This window comes from Elgaria multicarinata, chromosome 22 (genome assembly GCF_023053635.1).
Source record: "Elgaria multicarinata webbii isolate HBS135686 ecotype San Diego chromosome 22, rElgMul1.1.pri, whole genome shotgun sequence".
In the NCBI taxonomy this organism is placed as follows: Eukaryota; Metazoa; Chordata; class Lepidosauria; order Squamata; family Anguidae; genus Elgaria; species Elgaria multicarinata.
The window spans coordinates 315,858-342,953 of NC_086192.1; the positions used below are offsets into that span (position 1 = coordinate 315,858).

The 27,096-nt window shown below is 56.7% G+C and overlaps 1 protein-coding gene across 1 annotated transcript in view; it reads right to left on the reverse strand.

The window, feature by feature from the left end:
* Positions 1 to 2,019: 2,019 nt before the first annotated feature.
* The window catches only part of MYO1C (myosin IC), a 37,088-nt gene continuing 12,011 nt past the window's right edge, over positions 2,020 to 27,096 (reverse strand). The window contains exons 2-32 of the mRNA XM_063146690.1: positions 17,534 to 17,689; positions 16,858 to 16,973; positions 15,811 to 16,009; positions 15,532 to 15,612; positions 15,022 to 15,201; positions 14,576 to 14,674; positions 14,346 to 14,459; positions 12,687 to 12,758; positions 12,449 to 12,568; positions 11,446 to 11,531; positions 11,065 to 11,170; positions 10,348 to 10,428; positions 9,676 to 9,767; positions 9,248 to 9,342; positions 9,063 to 9,109; positions 8,850 to 8,930; positions 8,647 to 8,752; positions 8,240 to 8,357; positions 7,801 to 7,914; positions 7,641 to 7,717; positions 7,481 to 7,549; positions 7,141 to 7,225; positions 6,832 to 6,991; positions 6,475 to 6,558; positions 5,805 to 5,898; positions 5,489 to 5,544; positions 5,162 to 5,297; positions 4,856 to 4,926; positions 4,602 to 4,699; positions 3,831 to 3,930; positions 2,020 to 3,543 (exon numbers count right to left, since the gene is read on the reverse strand). Of these exons, the coding sequence (XP_063002760.1) occupies positions 3,517 to 3,543; positions 3,831 to 3,930; positions 4,602 to 4,699; positions 4,856 to 4,926; positions 5,162 to 5,297; positions 5,489 to 5,544; positions 5,805 to 5,898; positions 6,475 to 6,558; positions 6,832 to 6,991; positions 7,141 to 7,225; positions 7,481 to 7,549; positions 7,641 to 7,717; positions 7,801 to 7,914; positions 8,240 to 8,357; positions 8,647 to 8,752; positions 8,850 to 8,930; positions 9,063 to 9,109; positions 9,248 to 9,342; positions 9,676 to 9,767; positions 10,348 to 10,428; positions 11,065 to 11,170; positions 11,446 to 11,531; positions 12,449 to 12,568; positions 12,687 to 12,758; positions 14,346 to 14,459; positions 14,576 to 14,674; positions 15,022 to 15,201; positions 15,532 to 15,612; positions 15,811 to 16,009; positions 16,858 to 16,973; positions 17,534 to 17,659 (3,090 nt within the window). The 5' untranslated portion in view covers positions 17,660 to 17,689 and the 3' untranslated portion in view covers positions 2,020 to 3,516. The remainder of the gene's footprint in view (positions 3,544 to 3,830; positions 3,931 to 4,601; positions 4,700 to 4,855; positions 4,927 to 5,161; positions 5,298 to 5,488; positions 5,545 to 5,804; positions 5,899 to 6,474; positions 6,559 to 6,831; positions 6,992 to 7,140; positions 7,226 to 7,480; positions 7,550 to 7,640; positions 7,718 to 7,800; positions 7,915 to 8,239; positions 8,358 to 8,646; positions 8,753 to 8,849; positions 8,931 to 9,062; positions 9,110 to 9,247; positions 9,343 to 9,675; positions 9,768 to 10,347; positions 10,429 to 11,064; positions 11,171 to 11,445; positions 11,532 to 12,448; positions 12,569 to 12,686; positions 12,759 to 14,345; positions 14,460 to 14,575; positions 14,675 to 15,021; positions 15,202 to 15,531; positions 15,613 to 15,810; positions 16,010 to 16,857; positions 16,974 to 17,533; positions 17,690 to 27,096) is intronic.

The window sequence follows — 27,096 nt, forward strand, 5'->3', positions numbered from 1 at the left end:
GCTTCCTCTTTGACAACACTAGGAGCTGGTACCAGCGCTGGAGTCTCAAATGCATCTCTCAGCTGTTGCACCCATTCCCCAGTTTGCATTTTGTAAAGATGATCCCCTTCCCTTACAGATTGGCAGTGTGTATTGCATCTCCACATTAGCTGAGTTGGCGTGTGGTGGGCCAGGTTGAGGGACTGCCAACATTGTTCACTACTGTTGTCTGCAAAGAACAGATCCTGGTGTGTGAAAAGGGCAGGCGTAAAATTAAGGACGAGTCCCTATTTAATGGTGGGAGCTTCAGGTTAGCCCAAGTTCTGAAGTGGTTGGGTTGCAGGGCTTACTCTGTAGGGGTTGCTGTGAGAAGTGCCCCTGCCGTCTTGGGTTCCTAGTGCTTTCACGTTACTGGTGCAAGACTAGGGAAGCAGCTTTGCAGTGGCAACCGCTATGGTGCTCACAGCAAGCCTGGCACAGTGAATATGAGGCCAGTTGCTCCGTTATTGCTACTGTGTGGCAACTAGTTGGAATGGCCTTGAGTTCTAAGCTGTGTCTTCCATTTTGTCTCCATATGGTGAGTGGAGGCTGAAAGCCTGAGCACCTGCCCAGCTGAGGTGGGATGAAAGAGGGCAAGGGCTTTTCTGTTTAGCATTCTGCTGGGGAGAGCTACACAGTGCCACACAAGTGATCCCCCACCCCTTGGCCATCCCTCGCTGGTTGCCACTGCAGATCCGTTTACCTGCTTTAGAGCAAGACGAACCCCCCCCTCTCCCTCCCCACTCAGCATATGACTCCCACTGAATGCTGTGGGGGAGAAGAGGAGGCACAGCAGTTGTGGCAACAGGGCAAGCTCAGCTCCAGCTGTTTTGGGCAAGGGGGGGACATACCATGCTTGCTGGAAAAAGGTCCCCTGCTTTGCTGAGCTGTCCCAAAAGCTGTTTGCTTAGTTTACAAGCACAACTTGTAAATTCCCACCATCCTAGAGGGAGAGGTCTGCTGGAAGTCAGTCTGAAACTGGTAACTTTTACAATTGAAACTTGTTCAGCCATATTACAAGGTGTGTTGAAGAATCCTGCACGTAGAAAGCGAGACCTTAAGAAATGAAGCCTCGTCCTTACCTTCTTCCTACCTTTGCTAGTTTTCTGTGTGTTGGGGTTTTCTGCAAGTCTTCACCAGATGTAGCCAGGAGGCTCCCTACTTCTGTACAGCTAGTGCGTATCTTGATAGCCTGACACCCTGTCTACCCTGCTAATGAGCATGGGACTTGGGCTGTCCCAGAGCAGACGGTAGAGGTGGTCAGCTCATGCCTGTGTAGGTGTTTCTTGAGGGGATGCATTTTTAGTAAAACTGAACTGGAGTTGGTGTAGCCTGGTAGGGTTCACTCACTAGCCGCAGAGCCATTCTTTGTGTGGGCTTCATGCAGCAGCGTGAACACCTGCAAGCTACGACCAGCCTGATGTTTGGCCACCTGTGTCAAGGGTGACCACTGAGAAACAACAATCTTCTCAAATGGCAGCATATCCTTTATGCATGAAACACAAAACGACTCCCCCTTTTTTCCTGCTTAAACAGTTTAGTTGATGGGAAGCTTCACCCAGTCTGGTCAGAGAGGTTTGTTTCTGAGGTGCCACCAGCAACCATCTCAAAATGGCTCTTTTGAAGAAGTGAGTCACATAATTTCCTCTCTTTTCCAAGCTCCTTTATCCAAGCCTGACCATTTATCCCAGCATTCTCTTACTGGCAGGGGCACCCCAGGGTCTTTTGTACTTGTCGCAACCTGGTCCTGATAGAAAGCTGTAGTGCCTCTCCCCCCACCCTCAGCTAATTACAAAAATGTATAAAGATCTAAGAGAACAGGGCGGATAGCACACTAGGTTCCCAGAGCGCTCCTGCACACCTAGTGGGATCCTTGCACAGCAGGTTTTGAATGAAGCCTGACCAGAGAGGAAGTGCTGATATGGCCAAAGGCACAATCTGCCAACTGTGCCGTCAACCTTAAAATTAGTTGGCTATAACCCAAGTCAGTCTAAACCAGAATTGTTTTAGTAAAAATTTATTTGGCTTGTATATCTTGATTTATATAGCATAGTGCAGAGTATTAAATCTTATATACACTATAGCATAGGCAACATTCCAGGCCTGATGCAACATTGACCACCAAGTAGGAAAAGAAAACCCATTTGGTTTCTGGAGGCCAGTGACAACAGCAGTAGGCTGTTGAGCAGACACACACAAAACCCATAATGGAACAGAATGTTCTACACCTTCTGTACAAGTAATACAAAACCGACAGAGCCCTTATGTGGAAGCCTCTTCCTTTCAGCTTGGCGGGTGCAGAAGCAGCTCGTTTCCACGTCTTTGGACTAAAAATGTTTTTCCTTCGGACCGATGGCATTGGTCATTGTAATCAATGCGTAAGGGGTTACACAATCATTTCAGTAATGTCCAAGGATAGATCTAGCTCAACTTCTGTGGTTGCTTTAAGGCAGATGGCAAATCCCAATGATTTTGTGGGCCCTTCCAAGAGCTGGAATGAATTAAGCCCCAAAAGATGTTTAAGAATTAAAAAAATCTGATTCAGTGCAGATTTTTTCATATCTCAATAGTTGGATAAAAACTATTTGACATGCAACTGTGCCTGCAAGTAGATCCATAACCATTGAAGCCTTTCACCAAATATCAAATTAAAATATAGGTCCAAGTGATTTTAGTGATTTTTTTAGTGTACCCAAATACTTGCAATTCCAAAAACTAGGGGTTTCAGAACTGCTGAAGCTAAATTCCTGAAACCACTTTGAAGGGGCATTTCTGAGCTCCTAATTTCACTTCCATGGTTTGTCACTTCATAGTAACATCCCCTGCAAAGAAGGAGCGCATCCAGCAGCAGCAGCAGCAGATGTAACATAGAGGCCTTAAGGCAGGAAAGAAATAATGGCTTATGGAAGGAAGTGATCATCGACTTTCCCTTTAGAAGTAAGTTGGCTGCATGAGCATCCAGGCCAATGGCTGCAAAGGCCTGGTGTTGAATTGCTATCACAACGCTTCCAATGGCTGGAAAGAAAATAATTTCCATAGTGCAAACATCCCATACAATGAGTTAGGATATATTTACAGAATTTCACTCATTTATACATTATGGCTTTTTATAACTTCATACAAAGCGTCAACAAATCTAGGAGAAAATTTCTTCATAAAATATTTTTAGTATAAAATTTGGCATTTCACTTAATTGGTTGACAGTGCTGCAGGTTCTCCCTACACCTCACTGCTGCTGTTTCGTAGCCAGACGTGGTGCGTCCATGGCAGCACAGCAGCCACCAGTGCCAGGAGGAATGTTTTTTGGTCTGATGAAAACCAAAGGACACAATTAAAGGAGGGTTCTTTGGATGCACAGGTCTTTGGTAGCTAGAAAGAATATCCACAAAGCAGCCCCCGCCCCCAAAAAGGCTGGCAGGGAAAATGTCCGGCAAAGGTTACAGGACGTAGTCAAGTGATGGAGGAAAGGAGGGTTCCTTGCAGATGGGCGAGCTGTTGTCATCGGGAATTCAAACGTGGAGCCACCTGAGGAGGAGAGGAAGGGAACAAATGGCATTGCATGGGTCCCCTTCCATGGGCCCCAACAGCCAGCCCAAAGCTTCAGAACATATCCAAGAGGAACTGGCCCCTGGCTAGGAGCTGCAGTGTGGCTCCGGCTCCAGGAAGCCAAAAACAGCTGCAGAGGCAAACGAGGCGGCTCTCCTGCTCCCATCACCACCCGCCCTAGGCTGCACTGGAGCGGCACAAAGCGTGGGCTGGATGAGGTGGGAGGCCCTCCCTCCCATCACCTCAGCCAGTGCAATACGACTTACAACAGCAAGGTGTCCGTTCTTGGCCTTGGCGATGAGCAGCTCAGAGCCGGACGTGAAGTCAATGATGCCCTCTTTGCCTTGCCCAACAGTGAACTTTATACTGTCAAAGCAAGGGAAGAGAGCTGCGAGTGACTCAACGGGGACATCGGAGCTCTGCGTCGCAGGGACAAGCATTCCCCGGTGCAGCAACGGGGGCACGGTGGGCAACTGGACAAAAGCGGCATGAACTACGGCTGTTCTGCACCGTTTCGGCAGTGCAAATGCTGCTGCCCCACCAGTCCAGCAAAATGATAGAAGGGGAGCAGCGCAATGGCCTCTTTTTCTTTTCTTTAGATGAAAGGCAGGATATAGGGTTATAAAACAAGACTGGTAAGCCATACCTGTGGCATCCCAATGCTTTCTGTCTCTTTTCTTAATCCTTACAACAACCGTGTTAAGACAGAGAGACTGGCTTTCCTTACGCCTGGGGAGCATGGAATTGGGCAAAGACTTGAACCCTGAGCTTTCAGTTCAAAAGCACAAGCTCTTGACTACGCCGGGCTGAGACAGCGCAGCATGAAACAAAATAAGCCAGCCTTTGTGGACACTCAGCCACCGTTGCATTGCACCACCCCTCTTCACCAGGATGGACTCGCTCACAGCAAGCAACAGGCTTTGCAGAAGAGGCACCAGGGGTGCAGGGAACCCACCCCCACCCCAGCCCTTCCTCAAGCGAAGGCTTCTGAGTCGGTTTCAGGCTCGTGCTTTGAAAGAGAGAGGCCCTAAACTCACCTGCCCTGGTTGATATTCACACTGTTCACTTTGTTTGCACCGATGGCGATTTTAGTCAGAGTCTCAATCACGAAATCACTCTGCAGCACAACGTCTCCCTGAAAGCAAGGCCAAGGTCTTAGGGAGAGCTTCTGGGGCTGGCAGGAAGAGCCGGAGGGGAGTCAGCCCCTGTCCCCCACTCCAGCTCCATCAGCGGGGGGAACCAAACCCCAACCTCCCTCCACCCCAGGTCTCCCGCGGGGCTGAGACGTTACTTTTTGCTTGTTATCCTGCCGGAGCACGTGGAGCACAAAGAGGCTGTCGCTCAGGCTGCTCACAGAGATGCCTGCAAGACCAGAAGGGAGGAGGCTCAGAGGAGTGGGGCAGGCAGGGCCAGTGCCCCCCTCTTCACTTACGACAGGGACAGGGTGTGTGGGAAGTGCCAGGAGCTGGCCAGTTGGAGGCTTCTTCTCCGGGCCGGGGGGCGCAAATGACACCACTCCGGAAAGGAGGCTCCGGAACGGCCTTCTGAGCACCCCCAATGGTGTCCCAACCACGCTCCACCGCCTCTGCCCCCATACCTGTCAGGTTGGCATAGTCCACGCGCTGCTTGACCTTGGACTCTTCCACCAGCACAAACGCGTTCTGGGTGAGCAGCAGCTGCCGCGCTCGGGCCTTGTAGCCTTTCCGGTCGTACTTGATCACAGGAGCTGCGTACTGGGACAAGCAGCACCAATTCTAACACCACGCTGGGAGGCTGCCCGCTCCCCGGGGCCTAGCCACAGGTGGCAGCTGCAAGCTCTTCTGCCCCGGCACCGCCTCCGCCCAACCTGAGAGGCCAACAGGGCAAGCAAGCCTTCTGGAAGAGGCTTGACGGCCCCACAGAAACAACCTTCATCAGGACTTACCTTGGGCGGTTCACTCCCCAGCACCTGAAGGATTTTGGCATTGATTTCATCATTGCCTACCGAGAAAAGGGGGGTGGGGAGGTTGTGGAATCAGTTACCTAGGGAGGTTGTGGGCTCTCTCACACTAGAGGCCTTCAAGAGGCAGCTGGACAACCATCTGTCAGGGATGCTTTAGAGTGGATTCCTGCATTGAGCAGGGGGTTGGACTCCATGGCCTTATAGGCCCCTTCCAACTCTACTATTCTATAATTCTATGAGGTCAGAAGCAGCTTGTGGTCAGCAGCCCACAATTCAGCCAACTCCAAGCAGTACTTACCAAGGCGGGTGTTCAGGAAGAGTCGAGGGACACTCTGCGGATAATTGTCCTTCTTATCCTTAAAGATTTCGCTGGCCACCACTTTCTGCTCCAGCTGCAAGGGAGGCAAATGAGGTGGAATCGGGGCTTCCGAGGCAGCAGGAAGTTTCAGCAGAGATAGGATATATAAACATCTTTTGCCACTGGCCTGGCAAAGGCAAGAGCAGAGGCAGACACGGAGGCCAGCTTCCTCCATTCCATGTGGAGGCTGAAGGCAACATCCGTTCAGCTCACAGGGAAAAATTAAATATAAGGTGCCGGGCTGCAATTTAATGCTTGTAACAAGAACTGTCCGCAAAACTAGCATAATCCTATCAAGAGAAGCTGACTGTCTAATTAATTAATTTCATTATTGCTATTAATATCCTGCCTCTTTTTCCTTCTTATGAGGACCCCCAGGAGACTTGCCGAGGGCTGCCTCCTCCTCCTCCTCCTCCTGCCCCAAGTCACCCAGGGGGCTTCATGGCCAGGTGGGGATTAGAACCTGGATCTCCCGAGCCCAGCAGCCTCCTCTCCAATGCCAGGGCTGCTGCTGCTTCTGGTAGAGCGGCTTTCCAGCCCTCGCCACTCATGCACTTGCGCGTAGCTCAACAGGCGCACAAGGGGCCCTCCTTGGGAGGAGGCCACCCACCTGCTGCTTCCATTCGGGGCTGATCCTCTTGCAGTAGCTCCAGACCATGTTCTGCATGCAGAGGCCTCTCAGCTGCTCAGACACCTGAAGAAGCAGCAGCAAAGGCAGCTGGTGATTGGGCAGGGACCAGGGGGTGGGCGGGTGGCAGCAGACGCCGTGGAACAGGCGGAGAGTCTGGGGGGCTCCGCCTGCCAGAGCACACTTCTCGCCACACCCACCCACACGCCCTCAACCATGGTAAAGGCTCTGGCCGCCAGGTGGGGGATACGAACACCCAGTGGTTGGACCCACCCACACACACATAATTTGGGGCCCGATCACTATCCTGTGCCCTGCCTTCACATGAGGTGGGCCTACCTCTCTCAGGGAGGGCGGGGGTGCTGGCCAGGATTTGTCCAGCACGTTCTTGGGCAGGTTGCGCTTCAGAGTCATCAGGAAGGCATAACGGATGTAATCCAGGAAGTACTCGTTCTCGGGGCATCGAGCGTCATTCCGGTAAATGAAGCCCTTGATGAACCTGCAGGGAGAGGTGAGGGAAGAAGGACCAGCTCAGAGGACCAGTCGGGGGCCGCCCGTGCCCATCGCGAGGGATGGAGGGCTGGGGGCTCTGCGATGCATGTGACAGCTGGGGTCCTTGCTGGGGGCAGGGGGAGGGCTTCTACGCACCGCCGGATGGTCTGCACTGCCCACTTCTTCTTGGCAGCTTTGCGGCGCCCCAGAGTCCCACGCCACCACGCCTGGATAGTCACGGCTGGAGAGAAGGGAGGCAGAGGAAGGAGTGTCGGGCGTCAAGAGGTGCCTGGGGCTGGCAGGGCTGAGTTCCCCACCAGGCCCCATCAAAGCCCCTCAGCACCACGTCCCGCCTACGGGGGCAGCCCAGGGCTGGCCAGCTCCACCTCTCTGACATGCCCTCCCGGAAGGAAGGCTCACCCCCCTTGCTCCATTTGCTTCACAAGGCCCACCTACGATGCATGAAGGGGCATGAGCCCTGCAGCCCGCCCCCTACCTGAACGTTTCATCTGCTGAAATTTCTTCCTCCGATAGAATCCTCTCCAGGCTGCCTGGATTGTGGTAGCTGGGGGGGGGGGGGGAGAGAAGAGGCAGGCTGAGCAAAGGCCAGGAGACGGAGGAGAGGGCGCCAACCTAAGCGGGCCTGGTAAACTCACCCAGGCTCTGTTTCCGGATCTCCAGGGCATCTTCTGTGGCAAACAGAGTCTTGGGGAAACGAATGAATATTTTGGTCCTGGGGAGAGAAGGGTGGGTGAGGCGGAGGAGGGTGCTCCTCCTGGCCAGGTGCGCTTCGCCCCCCCAGCCTCTGGCACCTACCTCCCCATCTTGTACTCCTCCTGCTTGTAGCCCAGGTGTTTCAAGAGCACGGCCACACCGTCGTGGGGCCTCCCATCCCAGGTGGGCCATGTTTCAGGACACAGTGACTTGTACCTGCCCAGAGAACGGAAGCCAGGTGGTTCACAGGGTATAGAGGAGCACTGGAGCGCCCTGGGCCTCCCAGGGAAGGCAGGCTGCTGACGGGCCTAGCTGGTCAGTGCAGCAACCTAACAGGACACAGAAGGGGACTCCAGCAGCCACAACCAGTGGCAGCAGAGAAAGGAGCTGGGCAGAGCGAGGCAGCTGAGGCACCCGCGGAGCCCAGAGAGCTTGCTTGGGTGGCTGATGCTCACCCAGCCTCTCCCAGGAGCCCTTCCGGAACGGCTTCCCGCTGCACTGCCCACCTGCTGCTCACATAGAGCGGAGGTTGCCCCCATACCTTTGGAGGAAGACTTCATATTTCCTCCGATAAGCAAAGCCAGCCCTCCGTACACGCAGGTTCTCCATCAAGCCTAAGTATTTAACTTGATGCCGGATCAAAACTTCATCAAATCGGCCTACAAAGTGATCAGAACGGAAACGCAACATGGTGTAGACAACTCTCAAGCCCGGATTCTCGATGGCCACTCTGCTCCACCCACTCCCCAAACTGGCCGCCAGGCCACATCACCAGAAGCCCTCAGCTCAGGCAGCGCAGCGGAGGTTTGTTGAGGGGAGTGTTCAGGAATCGGAAGGGGATCAGAAACTAGGCAGGCAGAAGGGGGCGTGGGGGAGCCTAGTGTCTTTTCCTGGGAGAAGTCCTCCCGGAACATCTCCCAGCACCAGCATGCTTTGGCTCAGACGTACTGGCCTGCTTCGCGTCGTTGGGCTTGATGCAGCGGATGTAGGCTGGCTCCTTGGACATGAGTATCTCCATCAGCTGGGAGAGGCTGTTCTTGAACTGGGTCACGGCCTACGCAAGAGGAGGAGGAGGAGGCCATGCATTAGGGGAGGAGTAGGTCCACAGATGCGGAGAGCTGGTCAGGCGATGCTGGAGCTGGTGTGCTTACCGTCTCTGGCCTCTTCTTGTCGCTCAGCTCTGCCCGATCAAAGCACCGGCTGACGATGGGGTTCTCGGAGTTGCACATGGCCTACAGGGCAGCGGAAGGAAACAGCGGGTGTCAGGCGTGGGCCAAGCAAGGACTCATTCAGAGAAGACAGGAGAGTCCTCGTTCGGAGCCCCTCCCAGGAGCAGGCTGGGAACTCCCACCCGTGGCTCTCACCTCTTTGAGGTTCCGGAAGAGAAGGTCGTTGTTCTTGTCCAGGAAACCTGGGGAGGAAAAGAAGAAGCCCACGTTGTTCACAGCAAAGCAAGGGGAGGCCAGGAGGGAAAGAAGTCATCCCCTCTGGGGGAAAAGGGCTGCTGGGCTGGGGAAGGCGGCAGCATACAGAGGGCGGCAGCTCTCACCTGCCACGCTGTAAGTGACATCCCCGGCATAGTGCTGGAGGCGAAATTCCTCCCGGCCCAAAGACTTCCGGGTCTTGGTGTCTGCCAACTTGTGCCTGTGGAAAAATCACAGCAGGCTGCAGAAATGGGCCTGGAGATGAGAAGCCAGCCATGAGCCGGCCTCCCCCAGAGAGAGAGAGAGAGAGAGAGAGAGAGAAGGGCAACCCAGGCAGCTGCAGGAACTGCAAAAGGAATTCCCTAACCCTGAGGCTTCAACCAGAATCGCAATGAAAAGCAACCTGAAATAAGGGGGATTCAAGGCTTGTCTAAAAGTCCACTTAGGAAGGATTCCAGAAATGCCCACCCCCACCCCAGCTGCAAAGATTTTCTTTGCTTCTTGTGCCGCCTCTTGCCCCAACAGGCACAGGGGCCGTGCCCAGCCCACTCACGTGAGGAAGTGAGGATGCTTCTTGACCGTCTCCTCCAACTTCTCCAAGAACGTCATGTCCGTGGCATCTCCCGGCCGCAGGCACTCCTCATCCTGTGGAGAAGAAGCCAGAATGTCCCAGGACACCAGGACCCAGCAGCTGGGGGGGGGGGGGGGAGCGCACACTGCTGCAGATGCTGCTGGAACCCTTGAACACAGAGGGGCGTTGTCTCCCCAGGGACAGCCCCAGCCTCTTCTGCCTCCCACTCCCTCCAGTATTCTAGGACTTGGCTGCCCAGGTAGGAAGGGCGTCACTGAGGCCACATGGAGGGGCGGCGTCTTACTGGCACACGGCAGGGAGGTGTGATCAAAGCTCCCAGCATGGGGGCCTTGGGGCTAGAGTCAGAAGGGGATCAAAGGTGGGCTGTCCATATCTCCCAGGAAGGAAGGGCCTGGGAGCAGCAGGTGGTGGGATGCACTCTTGTCTGCCAGAGACCTGGAAAGCCAACGCTGCCAGTCAGAAGAGACAAGCCTGGGCTCGTTGGGCCCAGAGCCTGGCCTGGAAAATCCCTCTGTGAGCAGAATTCCCTTTGGAAAACTTCCAGGAGACATAAATGGGGGGGGCACCCAACCATTCCACATCCGCCCCCATTCTTTTCGCTCCCTCTGTCTCAAAACATTCTTGAGGACTTACCAAAATGGAAATGATGCCTTTGAATTTCTCTTCCACTAAGTCACAGATGATTTTGTTATTAAAATACTGGACCGGCTCCCACTGGCATTCCACAACGGGGGGAGACAAGAAAGCAGAGTCCAAGTGAGATTAGGGGTGCCAGTCGAGGTGGGGGGTGGGCGTTCAAGAGCAGGCTGGGCAGGGGATGGGGGGGATGCTGCGCCTCTCTGGCCCCCAAGTCCTGCCCGGGAGACCAACAGCAGCAGCCCTTCGGCCCTCAGCGGGTACATGCGCCTGCCTCAGCGGAGACCGGGGCCGCGCGTAGGACTGCAGTAGAGACCCCTCCAGGCCAAGAACTGCAATCCACACCAGAGAAGTGCTGGGGGGAGACATGTCAGGGGTGGGCGGGGCCAAAGATACCAGCTGATTGTAGCCTGAAACTGGCTCAGCCTCTGGAGGGGGGGGGGGTAGAGAGAAACTGACACACAACCCAGCCATCAGCCACCTGGGGGAACGGAGCAGGGTCACCCAGTGGATTGGCTTTAGGACCAACCTGTGCCTTCTCACACCCTGCCTTTCAAAGAAGAACTGACAGCCCAAGAAATTACCAGGACACTTCAGGACACAGGGAAGATGGCTCCCAGACGCAGAGGAGGGGCAGCCTCGGGCTGTTGGGGAGCAGGGAGATCTGGCGGCACTGCGCCCCCTCCCCCCTCCGGTCCCATGGCCGGCTCTTACCGCAATGCCCTCAGCCTCATACTCCTCTTGCTCGGATTTCAGGGTGAGTTCTATGAAGAGCTGCTGCAGTTTCTCATTGCAGTAATTAATGCAAAACTGTTCGAAGCTGCAAGCAAGCGAAAGCATCGTTCTGATACGGCCGGCTAAGGGAAGAGGCCAACAGAGGAGCCAGGGCATTCGGCCCAAACGGCCACAAGCCGTTCTGCTGGCTTGCCGAGGCCGGCCTAGATCAGGGAGTCCTGGCTACTGCCATGGCTGCAGCAGGGGGCCCAGGCCTCAGGCAGATAGGCAGTCCCTGGTCCCCTGGAAGCCAGGGGCTCCTGGAACCAGGGCTCAGCCATCAAGACAGAGGGAACCCGGGGCATCGGCCGTCTCGCTTGCCTGTTGTGCTGGAAAACCTCAAAGCCGTAGATGTCCAGCAGCCCCAGCACCGTCGAGCTCTTCCTCCAGCCCAGGGTCTCCGTCTCCTGTCAAAAGGGGCATACAATCAACCACCACCCAGGGTGGGTGGGGTGGGGTGGGGAGGGGTGGGAAGCCCCCCACCACCACCACCAGCACTTGGGGACTTGGCCTGGACTCCTCCCTCTGCTGCCACCTTCTGCTCTTCCTGGCAGACACTGGGCTGGCCCTTTGTCCCGTCTGGGAGGAAATGCTTCCCCTGTCCCTAGCCCAGGCTAGGCCACCGGTGGTATCCCCAGGGAGCGACTTTGCACAACTGAGAGCTGGATGCGGGAATAAGCAGAGCGAAATAAGGATGGGACCAGGGGATGGGGGGCAGGCAGAATAGAAATGCAAGGGCCCATTTCTGTTTCACACCTCCTCTCTGTGACCCCCACCAAATTCTTGCAATAGGCCAGTAGAGAGCTGAGCCCCTACTGCTGATGACTCAGAGGAGAAGGACAGTCGGCGAGCTCAAGGGCTTTACATAAACACCTCCGTTAAATGGAGAGCTACAGACAGGGGCATGGCGGAAGGGATGTGCTGGGCAAGAAGCGTGAGAAGCACCTCTGAGGAGTGGCCGGGACCCGCTGGCCGGCCAGGCTGACATGCACTACGGGCAAAGGGGCCCAGAGGGAGAAGCACAGGCCACCGTCGGTGAGCATCAAGCATTCTGCGCACCCACCGACCCATGCCGGCACCGGACACCGCTGGAGGGGCTGCACTGCCCTTGTGGTGCCTCAGCCAACTCCAGGCCCTCCGGCCTGGCTCCGAGCAACGGCCTTCGGCTGTGCACTCCCCAAGCGGCGGCCACCTCCTTCGCGGTGGACGGCTAGAACATTTATTTCTACTTTGTGTACAAGTATGGAGGCCCTTGTGCATGTCCTGGGAGCAGCCCAATGGGAAATGCCCCACCCACCCACACACACACACCCCAGAAGCTCACCTTGTACTCGAGTGACTTGTTGATCTTATTCACCAGCCAGGAGAACGTGCGCCCGTAGACTGCCTTGGCCAGAGCGTCCCGTGCGTAGGCGGCCTGCTCGAGGTTGAGGGGGCTGATCAGCTGTGGGGAAGGGATCGGGAGCATCAGGCACTTTTTGGCCAGAGACAGCCGTGGTGCTCACAAACTGGGGACCGGAGGTGGCCCGCCAGCAACCAAGTGCCCAGAGGGACTCTCTCACCTCTTCCCCCTTCGCAATGATCTTCTTGTGGGTCAGCGCTTCCCGAAGCAGAGAACTTTCGACCCCCAGGAGCTAAAGGCCAGAGGAAAAGGAAAGCCGGTCACACAGCTGCCTCGTGCAGCGGCAGCCCCAGGGCTGATTTGGCTGGGGAGGGGCCCTTGCCTCCTGCAGCAGCCCTTTGGATGCCCCACAACCTGCCCTTCTGGGGAAGAAGGGGCAGATGCAGAGACGGAGGCTGCAATCCCAGGGGGACGAACAGGGAGCCCCCCCACTTCATGGAGGAGTAAACACGTCTGCTTAGGGTTACTGCCTTCAAATTTAATCGTGTGCCTTGGAGGCCTGGCGTCAGGCAGAAAAGTGCACACGTGCCAGGATGAGACCCGTAGCAACTGGCCTGGATCTCGGCTCAGCCGTGTGGTTCACTGGGGAGACCTCGGGCCCAGCGCACTAGCTCAGCCACACTGACTTCACACAGGATGGATGCAAGCAGCAAGCCGCGCTTGCCGCCACCTGTAGCTCTTTGAAAGAGGATGGGATAAAAAAGGAACAGATTTAAACTAAATAAAAGTAAGTGCTTGAAACAAATTCATGTAACAGCACAGTATTCAAACACAAATGCTAAAATCGCACCCACCAAATTGAACACCCACTGTTTGGGAAGGCAGCAGAGCCCGTGCCCCACCCCCCACCCCCAAAGGAGGCATCCTGGCAGAGAAGACTGGAGGCCTTGGGGAAGGGGAGGTGGGGCGCTTTCCACTACTGTGGGTGCAGCACACAGAGGGACTCAGCTCACCTGCAGACTCCCGTGCAGTGGAGTGGGGGTTAGAAGTGCTGTCATGGAACATTACCTGGTCTACATACTGTTCGATTTCTACTTTTTTGTTGGACTGTTGAATCACATAACTTCTTAGGATTCAATTTCTCCTACAATAGCTATGTTATTATTAGCACAAATCCCATTTCTTCTATTTAATTTCTTCTATTTAATTATTAGCACAAATCCCATTTCTTCTATTTAAAAAATGTTTTTTTTAAAAAAATAAAAATAAAAAAATCTTCTCAGGATTTACATAAAAGCATTTATCACCCTTTTCAAGAACTCCCTGTTCTGCAGAGTTTTAACTTTCTATATGCAGCATCCTGCCTCAGTTTTATGCCTTCTCTTATTAAAGCTTTGATAGTTGCCCAAATCACAGCTTGTGAATGCATTTTCATAAATCCTTAAAGAAAAGGGAGATGTTCACATTTCCTTCTAAACTCTTCATCCAACGAAGTCATATCATTTAATTTTTGCTGATGTTCTAAGTCCCTACTTCAAGACTTACAGAAATTGGTCTGCAATTTCTAAAATACTATCTAATTGTCTGATATGAAAAAAATATTAACTCATATGATTTATAAGGGAGTGGGAAAAGTATAGCCTCCTTTTTCCAGATTATTCTACCTGCAAATACCATCCAAGTGATTCGTTTTGGAAGGCCTTCAGCCTTTGGCATAGGTGATATGCTTCCAGATTTCTCTCTCGCCTTCTCTGATCTCCAAGCTGTCTGTCGCCTGGGGGAAGTCCTCAAGAGCACCCTGCGAGCAGCCTCTGTGCTCGCTCGCTTCCTTCCTTCCTTCCTTCGCTAGCAGACACTGCTCACTCGCTTACTCACTCACCCTGGCCAGGTACTTGATTTGGTTCTCCGTGGTCACCTGCGCGTGGCCCTCCTCGTCAGCTGCAAACTGCACATTCCCCAAGTGCAAAACACTCGCAATGATGCTCAGCAGATCCTGGCACAAGGGGAAGCAGACTCCGTAGGTACAGCAAGCAGGGAGCCCAGCCCCGAGCCTCCCCAGGTCATCCCAGCCTTAGGTGGGGGAGGCAGCCGGCCGGCCGGCCCTCTCACCTCCACTTCGTCGTCCTTGAAGTTGATGACGGACAGGGCCCGGCGCACAACCTTCCAGTCGCTCTTATCATTGATGGAGCTGACCTTGGCACACTGGCCCTGGAGCGGGGGGTGGGAGGCAGCGGGCAGAAGAAAAAGCTCAGCTGGGAAGCGCAGAGGCCCTCCCCATCACCCACAGCCCTGGCTTTAAACAACCCGCAGCTCCAGCCACTGCAGGGGGGAGGGTTCACAAACTCCTGGAGAGCGACACCCCCACCCCACTCTCCTGGGGTGGCTCCGCTGCACCCTCGGGCTGTTGAGCCTCATTGGGCTGAAGGCTCCCTGCCTCCCCAAGCCTTGGCCACTTGCCATCCAGAGCTAAACCCTGTCACTTGAACGGGGTGGGGGGAAGGCCAGGGGGAGCCATAGTGCTTCTGCCAGCTGCCTCCCCTCCCCGCTCCTTGTACCTTCACCAAGAACTGGTACTGGTGGGGGCTCCTCTCCAGACCCAGCCGCCTGAGCAAGTCTTCCTCCCCACCTTCCAGTAGCTGATAGAAGATGTGGAAGTTTCTCTCCCCATGATTCTGATGCACAACGCGCGACTTCTCAAGCAGGTAGTTCAGGATGTGGCCCCCAATGGGAGCCCCCTAAGACAAACAAGGCGGAGGAGTCGCAGGGAGGGAACCAGGCGGAAGGCAGGGAAAGAGACAGTGCGTGGGCAGAGGAAGCCCGGGGAAGAATGTTTCCACAGCCTTTGGGGCCACGGGGGGAAGGGGGCCAACATCAACTAGTTTCAAAGCTGCAGCCACCCAGGCTATGTCTTCGGAGAGGCAGCACAGGGCGTGCAGCCCGTTAAGTCTGAAGAGTGGCATCTCAGCTCTTGGCCCAAAAGAGGCACTTGGGGGGTGGGGAGAAAACGGGCACCAGGCAAGCCCAGGGAGAGGGAGTGAAGACGCTGACCACTTCCACATACAGACCTTGTAATCAAACTGGACATCCATGTATTTCCCAAAGCGGCTGGAATTGTCGTTGCGCAAAGTTTTTGCATTTCCGAAAGCCTGAGGAGAGAGAAGAGGAAGCAGCTGAGTGAAGAGCCGCCCGCCCTCCCTGGCACCTCGGCCACTGCCCACCCCTTGGAGCCTGATCTGCCACCTCCCCCGGGTCAGACCACAGCCTGCTTGACCCAGAGCAGGCGGGGGGCTTGGTGTCCAGTTCTCATTCTGGCCCAAACGCAGCGTGGGTGCCCCACAAGTCACCTCCAGGACGGGGTTGGACTGCAGGAGCCTGTCCTTCACGGTCTCCACTTGCTCGCTGGCCGGGCAGGTGACAGCATAGTACTGCAGAACCTTCTTGGTGGCTTCTGTCTTGCCGGCTCCGCTCTCTCCGGAGATCAGGATGCACTGGTCCTTCCTCTCAGTGCGCAGCGAGCGGTAGGCGTTGTCAGCAATGGCGTAGCTGGGGTGGGGCGAGAGCGAGAGGTGTTGGGCGCGGCCCCTCCTCCGGGCCACCGCCCCCCAGGAGGAAGCAGGGGGGCAAACGCCCACCCACCCTCCCTCTTTCCTCCCTGTGAAATTGGAAGCAAAACACTGAGGTTTAGCTTGTCGTTCTGTTTCTGCTGGCCGTGTTTTTAAAAATGTCTTCATTGACTTTAAAATGCTATAAAACTATACATCCTGAAACTACTGTCCAACAGCTGATCAGGTGGACAGAGAAGGTGCTACAATGAGTGGATTCCTTATCATTTAAAAACACCCGTCTCCTCACGTTGCCCTTTTCCTTCCCATAAATCACCACTGAGAAACCATTTTAGAGGAGGGCAGGATGAAAATATTGAGGAAAACCAGCACAAATTCCAAATTGGAGGCCCCATCTCTCTCCTCTCGCAGTCTGGGATCAGTGTGCTTGCAGACCTGACCCACCAGAAGTGGCAAAAGTGGGGGAGGCAGCCGAGAGGCCTGAAAATGCTGCCCCCCACCCCACCCCCACAGCTCTCTCTCTCTTTCTCTGCCTTTCCATGCCCAGGGAGTGCTTGGCGGAGCACCCAAATCCCACAGGGGGAGAAGGTTCACCCAGCTACGCAAACAAAGATGTTTCACCAGAGATTCTGGTAGCTTAGCAACAGGGAGAAAGGCTGGGCAAAGGAGAAAGGAAAAATCCCCCCCTCTCTCTTGCACGCTTGCAGCAGGCACACTAATTCCCCTGTGCTTTGGGCGTGGCAGAGCATTGCCGAGCGCACACCGCCCAAGCCGGGGTGGGCGGGCAGGATGGCACCCTTGCTACTGAGTTACCCACAGACCACTCACAGGTGAGGAGAGACTTCATAGAAACTGACACCACGGTAGCGGTCCATGTGCTGCTTGCTGTAGATCTCCAGCTCCTTGTATGGATTTACCGAGACCAGAACGGAGCCGATGTAGGTCTGAAGAGGAGGAGAAAGGCACAGAAGGAGATCAGAGGGAGGCCCAGCTACGTTCGCCTCGGCTCTTGGGCCACGGGCTTCAAGGAAAAGCCACCCCCCCTTCCCTGAAACCCCGTGGTCATGGGACTCTTGCCAGCATCCCTCGGACTCAGGCTGTGGGGGGATTTCAGTGGATTGTCAGGAGTGTGTGTGTGTGTGTGTGTGTGTGTGTGTGTGTGTGTATCTGGAACACTTTACCTCCTGTACGAAGAGCAGCCGTGGAAAGATGCCCACCGTGGCGCCCTTGCCTGGAAGGCTGACACTGCACCACTGACCCTCGATCCTCCCTTTCGGAGGGAGGAGGCTGCTGTGGGGCCACAGCCCCCACACCAGGAGTCTGGCTGGAAGGAACCATAGGCCTCCACCCGGGCCTCAGCACTCACCCAGGCCTGACAACGTCCACCCTCTGCTCCCTTGCTTGGAGTGGGACCAGTCTGGGGACGCCCAGAGCGGGCCGGAGCAGCTCCCTTCAGGCTGGGCCAGGAAGGGCCCCCCTCCCCACCCCACCCCACCCCACTCACATAGATGAGGTTCTCCTTGAAGCGTTTGCGCAGGTTCTCAATGAAAGCTGCCTCACTGTTGAAGTTCTCCAGCAGGACAAAGTCCTGGACTCCCACCCGGTCCCGGGCCGTCAGGGCGCTCTCCATTGCAAGCCGAACCCCGTCACTTCTTCCTGCCTGCAAGAGCGCATGCCAAAGGGGGGGGTCAGGTAGGAGGACGGGGAGGGAGACAAGGGGGGGGCGCCTCCTAAAGCTCCCAGGTTCTGAGCAAGTGGACCGAGTGGCCAGGGCCAGAAAAAAGCTCCTCCACAGAGTGGGCTTGGGGCACCTCCCCCTCCCCCCCCCCCCCCCGGTCACCTCCATTCTGGCTGGTGTGTGTGTGTAGAATTCTCTCTCTCTCACACACACACACACTCCTCTTTCCCCACACCACACCCAAACAGAGGTTCACGGTCTGCTCAGGAGCATGGGGCCTGGCAGCTGTCTAGACCCTCAGGATCTCACCCAGCCCTCCTAACTGCCCCGAATGAACTGGGCAAGGAGGGGTGCCCCTGAGCAAGCCCGCCCCCCAGAGCAGAGGAGAGATTCTGCCTCGCCCAACCAGGCCTGCCTGGCTTCTGCCCTGGGGGTGGGGGTTCCACCTGTGCTCACCTCATGGTGGGGCAGATAGTACCCGACGGGAATGAGAGACCTTTTCTGCTGGATCTGGGACCACAAACCGTCCACATTCACGGCTAGCATGGCAAGGACGTGGTGTGGGGGGTGGCAGCGGTAGCAGTGTCCCCTTGCTCCCTGGCACTGCCGGAGTGGAATGCGCCAGCCTCGCTAGCTCACAACAGAGGCCCTACATCTCCTCCCTGAGGGATTCCTGGGAGGAGGAGCAGCACCTACGCTTCTCAGGGAGGGCTCCTGGCAGCTGCCTCCCCCCCCTCCTGCTGTGTTTCCTGCTTCCCAGGGCCCCTGGGTGCTTTCTCTTTGCCTGGTGGGCTTCCGGGGGGCAGGGGGGGCATGTTACCTCGGCAGATTATTATTCTGCCCTTGGGCTAACAGTCCACGGGGTGGGGTGGGTTTTTTGAGGGGGGGAGAGAGACAGAAAACCAGAGCCACAAGTGCCATGCCAAGCACTAACGATTGTTTGAACCACAGGGCCTTGGGGCTGAGGCAAAATGGGGAAAAGGCCTCTGTAGCAGGAGCAGCGGAGGGCTCAGCCTAGAGTGCCATTCAGGCTGCCTTGCCCCTCAGTTTCCTCCCCAAAGCAAACAAGCCGTCTGGCCTGCTGTCACCCCTCCATCTGGAACAAACTCAGCAAAGTGACGTGGTCACCCTGGCCACCCAGGGCCCAAGCGGCGACCTCTCTTCTTGGGCTGGTGCCTGCTTGCCTCTCCCTGAGCCCCCAGGCTGGCCTTAACCCTAACCCTAACCCTTGCCCCGAAGATCCAAGGACCGTCTCTTCCAGAGGAGCCACAAGGACCAATGCAACTGGCGAGGCTGGGACTGGCAGGGCTCCCGCATCCACCCAGCTCCCACTCAGTGCTGCACACACACACACACACATGCCACAGAGGTTTCCTTGCAGAGGTGGCCAGGCTGCTCCAGCTCTCAGGCCAGGCTGCCACCACCACCACCACTCTTGTCCCCTGCTGCCACAGCGCTCCCAGGGGGCCCTGAGTTCTCCACATTATGGGGACCTCTTCACAACAGGCACAGCAGCCTCCCCCACCCCAACACCTGGAAACACACTGCCCCTCCAGCACACTGGGCCTGGTCGTGCCAACACTCGCCTGGGCCGTGCGCCTGAGAGCCCTCCCCTCTCCACTGGGCCACCGCCTGTGGACAAGCAAGAGGCTTGTGCCCTATTCCTGGCCCCCTCGCTTCCATCGCTTGGGGGAGTGCCAGCATGAGGGGAAGGCTCCTCACACACACACACACCTGGGACTGCTCCCCACCCTCCACAGCCCTAAAGCATTGTTTGCCTCTGCGGGGAAAGGCCTTGGCACGGCATGGCTGAGAGCAGCCCAAGAAGGGCTGCTCAGTCCGGGAGCCCCCAGGAAGGGAGGACAGAGGAGCCCCATGCAGGAATCCCCAGATCCTCTGCCCAGAGTGAAACCCACAGCCAGCCATAGTGCCTTCCCTCCTCCTGCTGCAATTTCATCAGAGAAAGCCCTTAGAGACATAGCGCTCAAAGAGCCCCGGCCATCCCTCACCCACAGCCCACCTCCAGGCCCACGTCAGGAGAGCCCCGCTCCGCCACCCTCTCCATAGCCCTGAGCTTCATGGCCATCCCACTCCAGCACCACTGGAGGGCGGAGGGAAGAGGGGGCCAGGTCTCGGCTGCCATGGGCCTCCGCCCAGGAGGGCATTTCCTGAGCCCCTGGAAGGGCTTCCCCCCACACCCACCTTGGGTCTCCTCCTGCAGACTCTGGGGGAGAGGGACACAAGAGGGGGAAGATGGCAGCTCTCCTCCCTTCTGCGTGAGCAGACAGACAGATGAGGATCACAAGCTGGAGCTCAGGACTCAAAGCAGCCATTGGCTACTCTGGCAGATGGATCTTTCTCTCTCTCCAACCAACAGGAGGGAGAAAAGGAATCGGAGCGGCAGGAAAACTTGGGACAGAGCCCAAAACTCATAAAAGCCACAGCGAGGGAGGGGGCAGCCACAGACTGGCTCAGCGAGAAGGGCAGCCGGCACAGGCTGAGCAAAGCAGCCCAGCTCAGAGAGCTCTCCAAAGCCCTCCCTGAAGGATGCCAGGTTGAGCCAAGCGCCTCGTCACACGGGGGACCCAAACCCCCATCAGGGACCCAGAGACCCACCAGCGATTCCTCGAAGGGGGAAGACGTCCTCCTGGACAGCCCCTGAGGGCTCCCTGCTGCAAGAGCCTCTTGAGCCCCTCTGTCCTGGCTCTCTTTGCAAGGGGGGCTGGCCCTTGGGGACAGAGAGTCCTACACTCACAGCTCTTGCTCCCAACTGCTGTGGGGGAGCCAATGGGGCCAGTAGGCACGGGCCTATGATTTTGAGGGTGCCTACTCTGAGTCCCCCTGGGCAAAGTTACTTGATTTTTCTGATGTTGATGATGAATTTGCCCAAAGAAAAGCACGTAAAACATTCCTGAATGTGAAGAAGTGATGTTATATACATCTTGAATAAAAGCGCTTGCCATGACCATTTTTTATAAATCGTTCTAGTTCATATGTATTTAGAACTGATTAAAAAATACTTAATGAGCAGTTTGAAATGGGAGGCCTACATTTCCTATCTGGCCTGGGCCTATGACCAGCTTTGACCCTGACTGCGCCACATCACCTCACTGAGATAGTCGCTCCCACCCCCACATAAGACCACCACAGACCAACGGCCCCCCTAATCCACTAGAAGTCTATGGGAAAGCTGGAGCTGTGGGAGTGGTGGCAGCTCCATGGCTACCCTTGGCAGAGATGGGATCTGGGCGCCCCGAGCCAGCGTCAGACAGAAGCGGATGGGGGCCCAGCTGCCTCCCTGCTGATAAGCAGCTGTTTCCCAGCACACAGGTTCACAGGCAGGGAAGGGGCTGGGTGGAAACTCTCCCAGGGCTGCGCCAGCACCGCTTCTCCAGCCCGGAACACCCCCACCCCGGAGGACTCAGCGTGGGTGGACTGTCAGGGTGGCCAAGAACCAGAGGGGGCAGCAGATGGGCAGCTTGTCACTGCACACACGGGTGGGCGGGGGGCTTCACGTCCCCCCTCTGCCTGAGCCAAAGAAGACATGAGGCCTCTTTGCCCACCAAGCCACAGGGGAGGGGAGGGGGCAGCAGCTCTGGGCCCAATCGCTCCAGGGAAGACGTCCCCCATCGGACTGCAGCAGGAAACATGCTCCCAAGCGAGTCCATGTCTCGCCCCACCCAGAACATCTTCCACAAGCATGCTTACTGCACCGCATTGGCAGGAGCAAAGTAGGCCGGTGGGTGGGGGTGTCACACAGAGATGGGGCAAGGTGGGACAGCACCAAAGGCTGGCCGGCCGGTCCCCATGCACAAGGCAGCCGCCCTGCAGGGTGAGACCCTTGAGCCCTCCTGCCAAGGTGGGAGGCAGGACACGCCCCTCAAGGACACCAGCAGCCCTGACCCCTTTGTCTGCCAGCCTGCAACTGCCCAGGTCATCAGAGAAGAGAGCCTGCCTCCAGCTTCAAAGGGGGCCCTGGGCTGTAAGGTGTTTGTGGACCACATACAAAACCACCGCCCCAGGAGAAGGCAGCTCCAGAGCATCCCCGGAGTTCCCGGGAACGGGCAAGTGAAAAGGAAGGCCGCCTTGGCTCCCCACCCTCTGCTCTGCTCTGCTGAGGCCCAGCTCAGTCGCTCCCTGGCCTGCCAGATTTGGCACAAGCACGAAAGTGCTTGCTCCCGCACACAGTGCGTGAGTCAGCTCCAAAAGGGCCCATCCTCCTCCTCCTCCTCCTCCTCCTCCTAGCAGCCAGGCTGTCATTTTCCTTTTAAGGAGAAAAAATGTTTTCACAGGAAAACTGAAGCGTCCAGAGTCTGTGGTTGCTGGAATCCTTCTTTGCTGGAAATGAATCCTCCCAGCAGCAGGCTCTGGAAAGAAAGGCTCACAAGCCGCTGGTGCTGGAAGCTCCAGCCCAGACACAAGAGGGACTGGCCACCTGGGGCAGTCACGGCAGTGGGGCAGACATACCCCACTGGGCTCTCTGGGGAGGACCTGCTTGCACGGAGAGCTGATGGGGCGTCCAGTGGTCAAAAAGGCTCCACTCTCTGACCAAAAGCAAAGGACAGGTGGCTAGGCCTCATGGGCAGCCAAGAGCAGATGAAAAGCACTCAGGCTGGCTGAGTCTGTGGGGAGAGCAGGAAGAGGAGTGTCCCCTCCCGGCTGCCGCCGCCACCCCTTGCATTCTACCAACACAAAGGCCATTTGTGCACAGGACTTCTGGTGTCTCCGCACGCATGGTCAGGTAGCCCTGAGGGCAGGGAGGGCAGGGAGGTGTGGCCTCCTCAGGCTGTATCCCCTTCCAGGCAGGGAGACGAGAGACCCACTGAGGCAGGCGGGCAGGGCGCCCAACCACCCCTGCATGTTTCAACGGAAGAAACAGGATTTCCTCTGGGTGACTCCCCCAGCCCAATCCCAGGCAAAAGCTTCTAAGAATAGGAAATGACTGTATAAGGGCAGATTTGCATCAAGCGCCTTGCCGTTTGGGGAAAGGGGGAAAGGCAGCACCAGTACCAGTGCTGCTACAGCACCAACGCAAACATTCAAACCCATTTTTTCCGGGCAGAAGAGGAGGAACATGGGTCCATTCCAGCTGCAGCAGCTCCAGGCAGCCACTTGATCAGACCAAAGGCCTCCCTGGTCCAGCATTCTGTTCCCACAGCGGCCAGAGAGTCCAGGGGGGAAGCCAACAGCAACAGAGAGTGGAAGTGTTACAGGACACCTAGCCACCGGGTGGGGGGGGGGGCGCTTCCCCTCCATCCATGTCTCTAATGCCCTTTGGAGACTGTCCTAAGTTAATGACCATGACACACACACCCGCACCGCCATCCCACCCCCACCCCATGAGAAAGCGTGTTCTGCGGTTCCCTCATGCCCTCGGTGAAGAAGGGCCTCCGTGGGCCCTGCCCTGCATCGGCCGCCTGGGATCATGAGAGTGGGAGGTGAGTGCCCCCTGCCCTCGTCCGCCGCACCGTGCATCATTTCATACACACACTTGGTTTAAAAAAGAAGCACTAAACTAAGAGGCCCAGAACGCAGCAGCAACCTTTCCGCTGCCCAGATCGGCCTAAAAGCAGGATGACCGTGGCAGCGCTGGCACTCCTCCTTCCCTAACCTCTAACACGAAAGGCTGCCTCTTCTGCAGCCGCCATGCGACGCAGTCCACGCTTCCACCATGCTGCCACCCACCACAACCCCGAGATCCCTTCCCTCGTCAGTCAGGGCCAGTTTAAACTCCCTCAACTGACCTACAGAGTAGGACTGTTTTGTCCCCAAAGGGCATTGCTTTGCACTTCCCTTACTGTGGGCCGCCTTTTCCATTTGGGGGGGACACGTGGGACGCGGCAGCCCTGGCAGCCAGCTCCTCTCAGTGCAGAGCGGCCAGGAGACTCAGGGCTGCTGCTGCGTGGGACGTCCGCCACCACATTGGCTTTCTGCTCTGTGGCCCACGTGGAAACTACTCGCTCTGGGCTCCGCACTGCGTCCTCCTGGTCATTCCCACAGAGCACGGGGGAGGGAGGGAGGGCAACTGGCGGTCCTCCAGATGCTTTGGCTTGTAACACTCCTGAGCACTAGTCAACGCCATCGATGATGAGGGATGGCGGGAGCTGCAGGCCCCCAGTTGCCCCACCCTCACTTTGGGCCTGCGCACGCCACGCTGCACACTAACTACGAAGTTGTATAAAAGGGCAGCCCTGGCCAATGTTGCTAGTAGTCATTGCTCTGCGAGAGCTAATTAATTATAACCAAACAACCATCTTGGGACACTGACAATGAACAGAGACCGCCAATAAGCAGCCCCTTGTGCCTCCTTGGCAGGTTGGCACAGCATCCCGGCTCTGCACCCAGGCACTGAGCACGCTACCGGCCTTGTTGACGACTGAAGTGGAGCCCCTGGAGACAGCGAATGGCTTGTTTGTTTAATTTCAGGCACAGGCCGATTCCCAGCAAAGAAGAGAGCGGCTGGTACCACACCAGTAGCATCAGCAAGATCTCTGGAGGTGGAACTGGTTGGGCAAGAAGCCCTCCTTCACCTCGAGGGGATGGCCTGGCTGTGTCTCCTGTAAGGAGCTTCATGGGGGCAGAGAAGGTGCACAGCCAGGCGAAGGAGACACAGAGCCCAAGACACTGCTGGCCAGCAGCGAGGAGGAGAAACTCTGGGCGTGGGAGGCCATGGGTCGCAGGCCCCACAGCAGATCAGTGAGTGATCCACTGTTCCTAGACAAAAACACAGGCAGTAATTAAGAGGAAGGCTAACGAGAAGCCTCGTCAGCACTAAAGGGACAGGCGCACACGGGGAATGAATGAAGAAGCTCCGAGACAAACAGATGTTGCAGCAGCTGCACCCTGCCCACCCCTGCCTGTCTCAGGGGCACAGCAAGGCCCTTCTCCTTGTACACAGGCAAGACAGACAGACATTTGTCTGTCTGTCATGACAAAGCCTCTAGCTCTGGCAGGAGGCCTGCACCCCTAGGAAGCCCAACACATTCTCTCTCTCTCTCTCTCATAGACAGACACATAGTGCAGTGCGTGTCACAGCATTCCACCAGGAGCTCTAGAAAGGGAGGATCCCTCCTTGCCTTCCAAGCTGCAGGAATGTGCCCCATCTGGAAGAACCAGAGGACGCAACCAGAGGGGAGGAGGAACGGAGGGCACTGAGAGGGTGGGAGCTGGGCCCAGCAGGAGGAGCGCCCAGGAGGTGATGGCAGCGCTTACACACCCACAGCCACCCAGGGGCCCTGCATGCACACACTCTGAGAGTGGGCCCAGCCTCCGACAATCGCAGGAGCAAGGGCCCCCCAACCGCACCCCGCAAGGCCTAAAGCAGCAGGCAGGCAACTGTGCCCCTGAGGGTGGTGGCTGCTGCCACCCCCTTTGCCCTCCCACCAGGACTTTGCAGGGCCAACACTCTGCTCAGCCATTTCAAGCTCCTCCTCCTCCTCAGCCCCCAGCCCTTCTCTTCTCTTCATCCCAGGCAGTCACTCTGGGATTAAGTCGTTCTGCTCTCCTGTTTCCGGCGTGCTCTCACCACCCCCACCCCCAGCTCCTACTGTACAAAAGCACACCTGCCAAGAGCTCCGTCCTCAGCTTTTCCCCCCTAAGCATTCATTTTGGCCCATTATTTACATGCCAGGGGGCATAAGGAGCAGTCAGCAATCATATCTGGGCCTAGTCCTGAGGACAGGAAGGTCAGATCCTGCCACAAATGGGAGGGGGCAACACCCAGCAAATGGGGGGGGGGGCAACACCCAGCACCCAGGCTTGGGGCACCCCTGCCCGACCATCGCTCTGTGCAGCCCTGGGGCAAAGTCTGGACTGGGGCAAAGGGAGGGTGCCGCTGACATTGCTTCCAGCTTGTTATAGCAAGTCCCCCCTGAAGGCAAAGCCCATGGAATGAACGGAATGCAGCCAGGCAGGGAGGGAGGGAGGGCTTCAATCCTACTTCCCACACTGGGCAAGAGCGGCATTGCCAGCAAGCTGAGTGGCTGCCCAAATTGCTCTCTTGGACTGGGCTAAGTGGGAGAAGAGGGGCAGGGGAGAAGGGCTGTCAGCCACACTGGTGAGAAGGGAGCAGAGAGGTGCCGGGGTGTAAATCGGGAGGCAGCTGGTGGCACTTCCAGCCTTCTGTGGGGGTGGGTGGGAAGCATGGAAGAGCCCCAGCCGATGCTGCCGCCTCTCCCCACTTTGCACATCCAGGGACAAGGATGCAGTGCGGGGGTGGGAGACAAGGTGTGTGACTGCAGCCACTGTACCCCCTCCCCCCATCCTGACACCCACCAACTCTCTCCCAGCTGTTACACCCGGGGTGCCACAGCAGCGTCTGGACACACATTAAGCAGAATGCAGCCGGGGGGGGGGGGTTAGAAATAGTCCCTTGGGACACCCCTGCCTCGCCCAGGCTGCTAGCAACGCTGCTTCTCACAGCACTGCAGTTACAGAGCTGGACTGGAAGACCTGGATCTGAGACCCAGGGCATCGCCGGAGGCCTCGCTCATGTTGTTGCCCTCTCCTGACCTCTGTAAAAGCAATGTCACACCCACCCCACATCCTGGAACTGCAGCTACATGTGCAGGACTCAGGGAGCATTTTGAACTCCCAGGCAGTAGGGCCACATTTCCAGGGAATGGCTGTGTACATGCCTAGAGATGCTGGATTTCGGTGGGATGTTTCTAAGCCTTGCATTGAAGAGGAGCTTGGAACAGAAACTTCAAATCATGAACTTTACTCCTCTCTAGGCAGAAAATGCCTCCCCCTCTCTGCCCCACAACTTTCCTTTGGGATCATGCTCCTCACTCCACCTCCATGTGCACACGCAGCAGCCACAGCCAGCAAACGGCCCTTCCTCCAACAGATGTGGGGCCGAGCTCCAGCCTGTAGGACCTTCTCAGTGGTGAAATACCCTCTCCCTCACTGAGAACTCCCCTTACAGCAGTCAGATGAATGGTAGGCCTGCCCGCCCTTCCACTTTTCTCTCCTTGCACATTCTAATCCCATAAGCACCAGGCAGCTGAAACAAGTTCCTCCACCTCTCTCTCTCCCCCCTGCAGGACTCGGGTACAGCAGGAGTTGCCCATGAGAGAAGGGCCTCCCTTGAAGGGCCTGACAGGCCCCATCTTTAGCCACAAGGCCCCCCTCTGTTAATCTGGTGCTAAAAGGGTTCTTAACACCCTCCTGCCACTCTCAGCAAACCTCTGCCTTCCACAGATCTCCCTGCACCCAAACAGATGTGTTTCTGCTCCCGGGCAGGACAGGGCACAGGGACTGGGACCAGCAGGAGGGCAGCGGCTGCCTTGCATGTCCCAAGTACAGAGGCTACAGCCAGAGGCCTTGGTTCAAATCGTCCCTCCGCCATGAGGTGCACAGGCTGATCCTGGGCCAGACACCTACTCCCA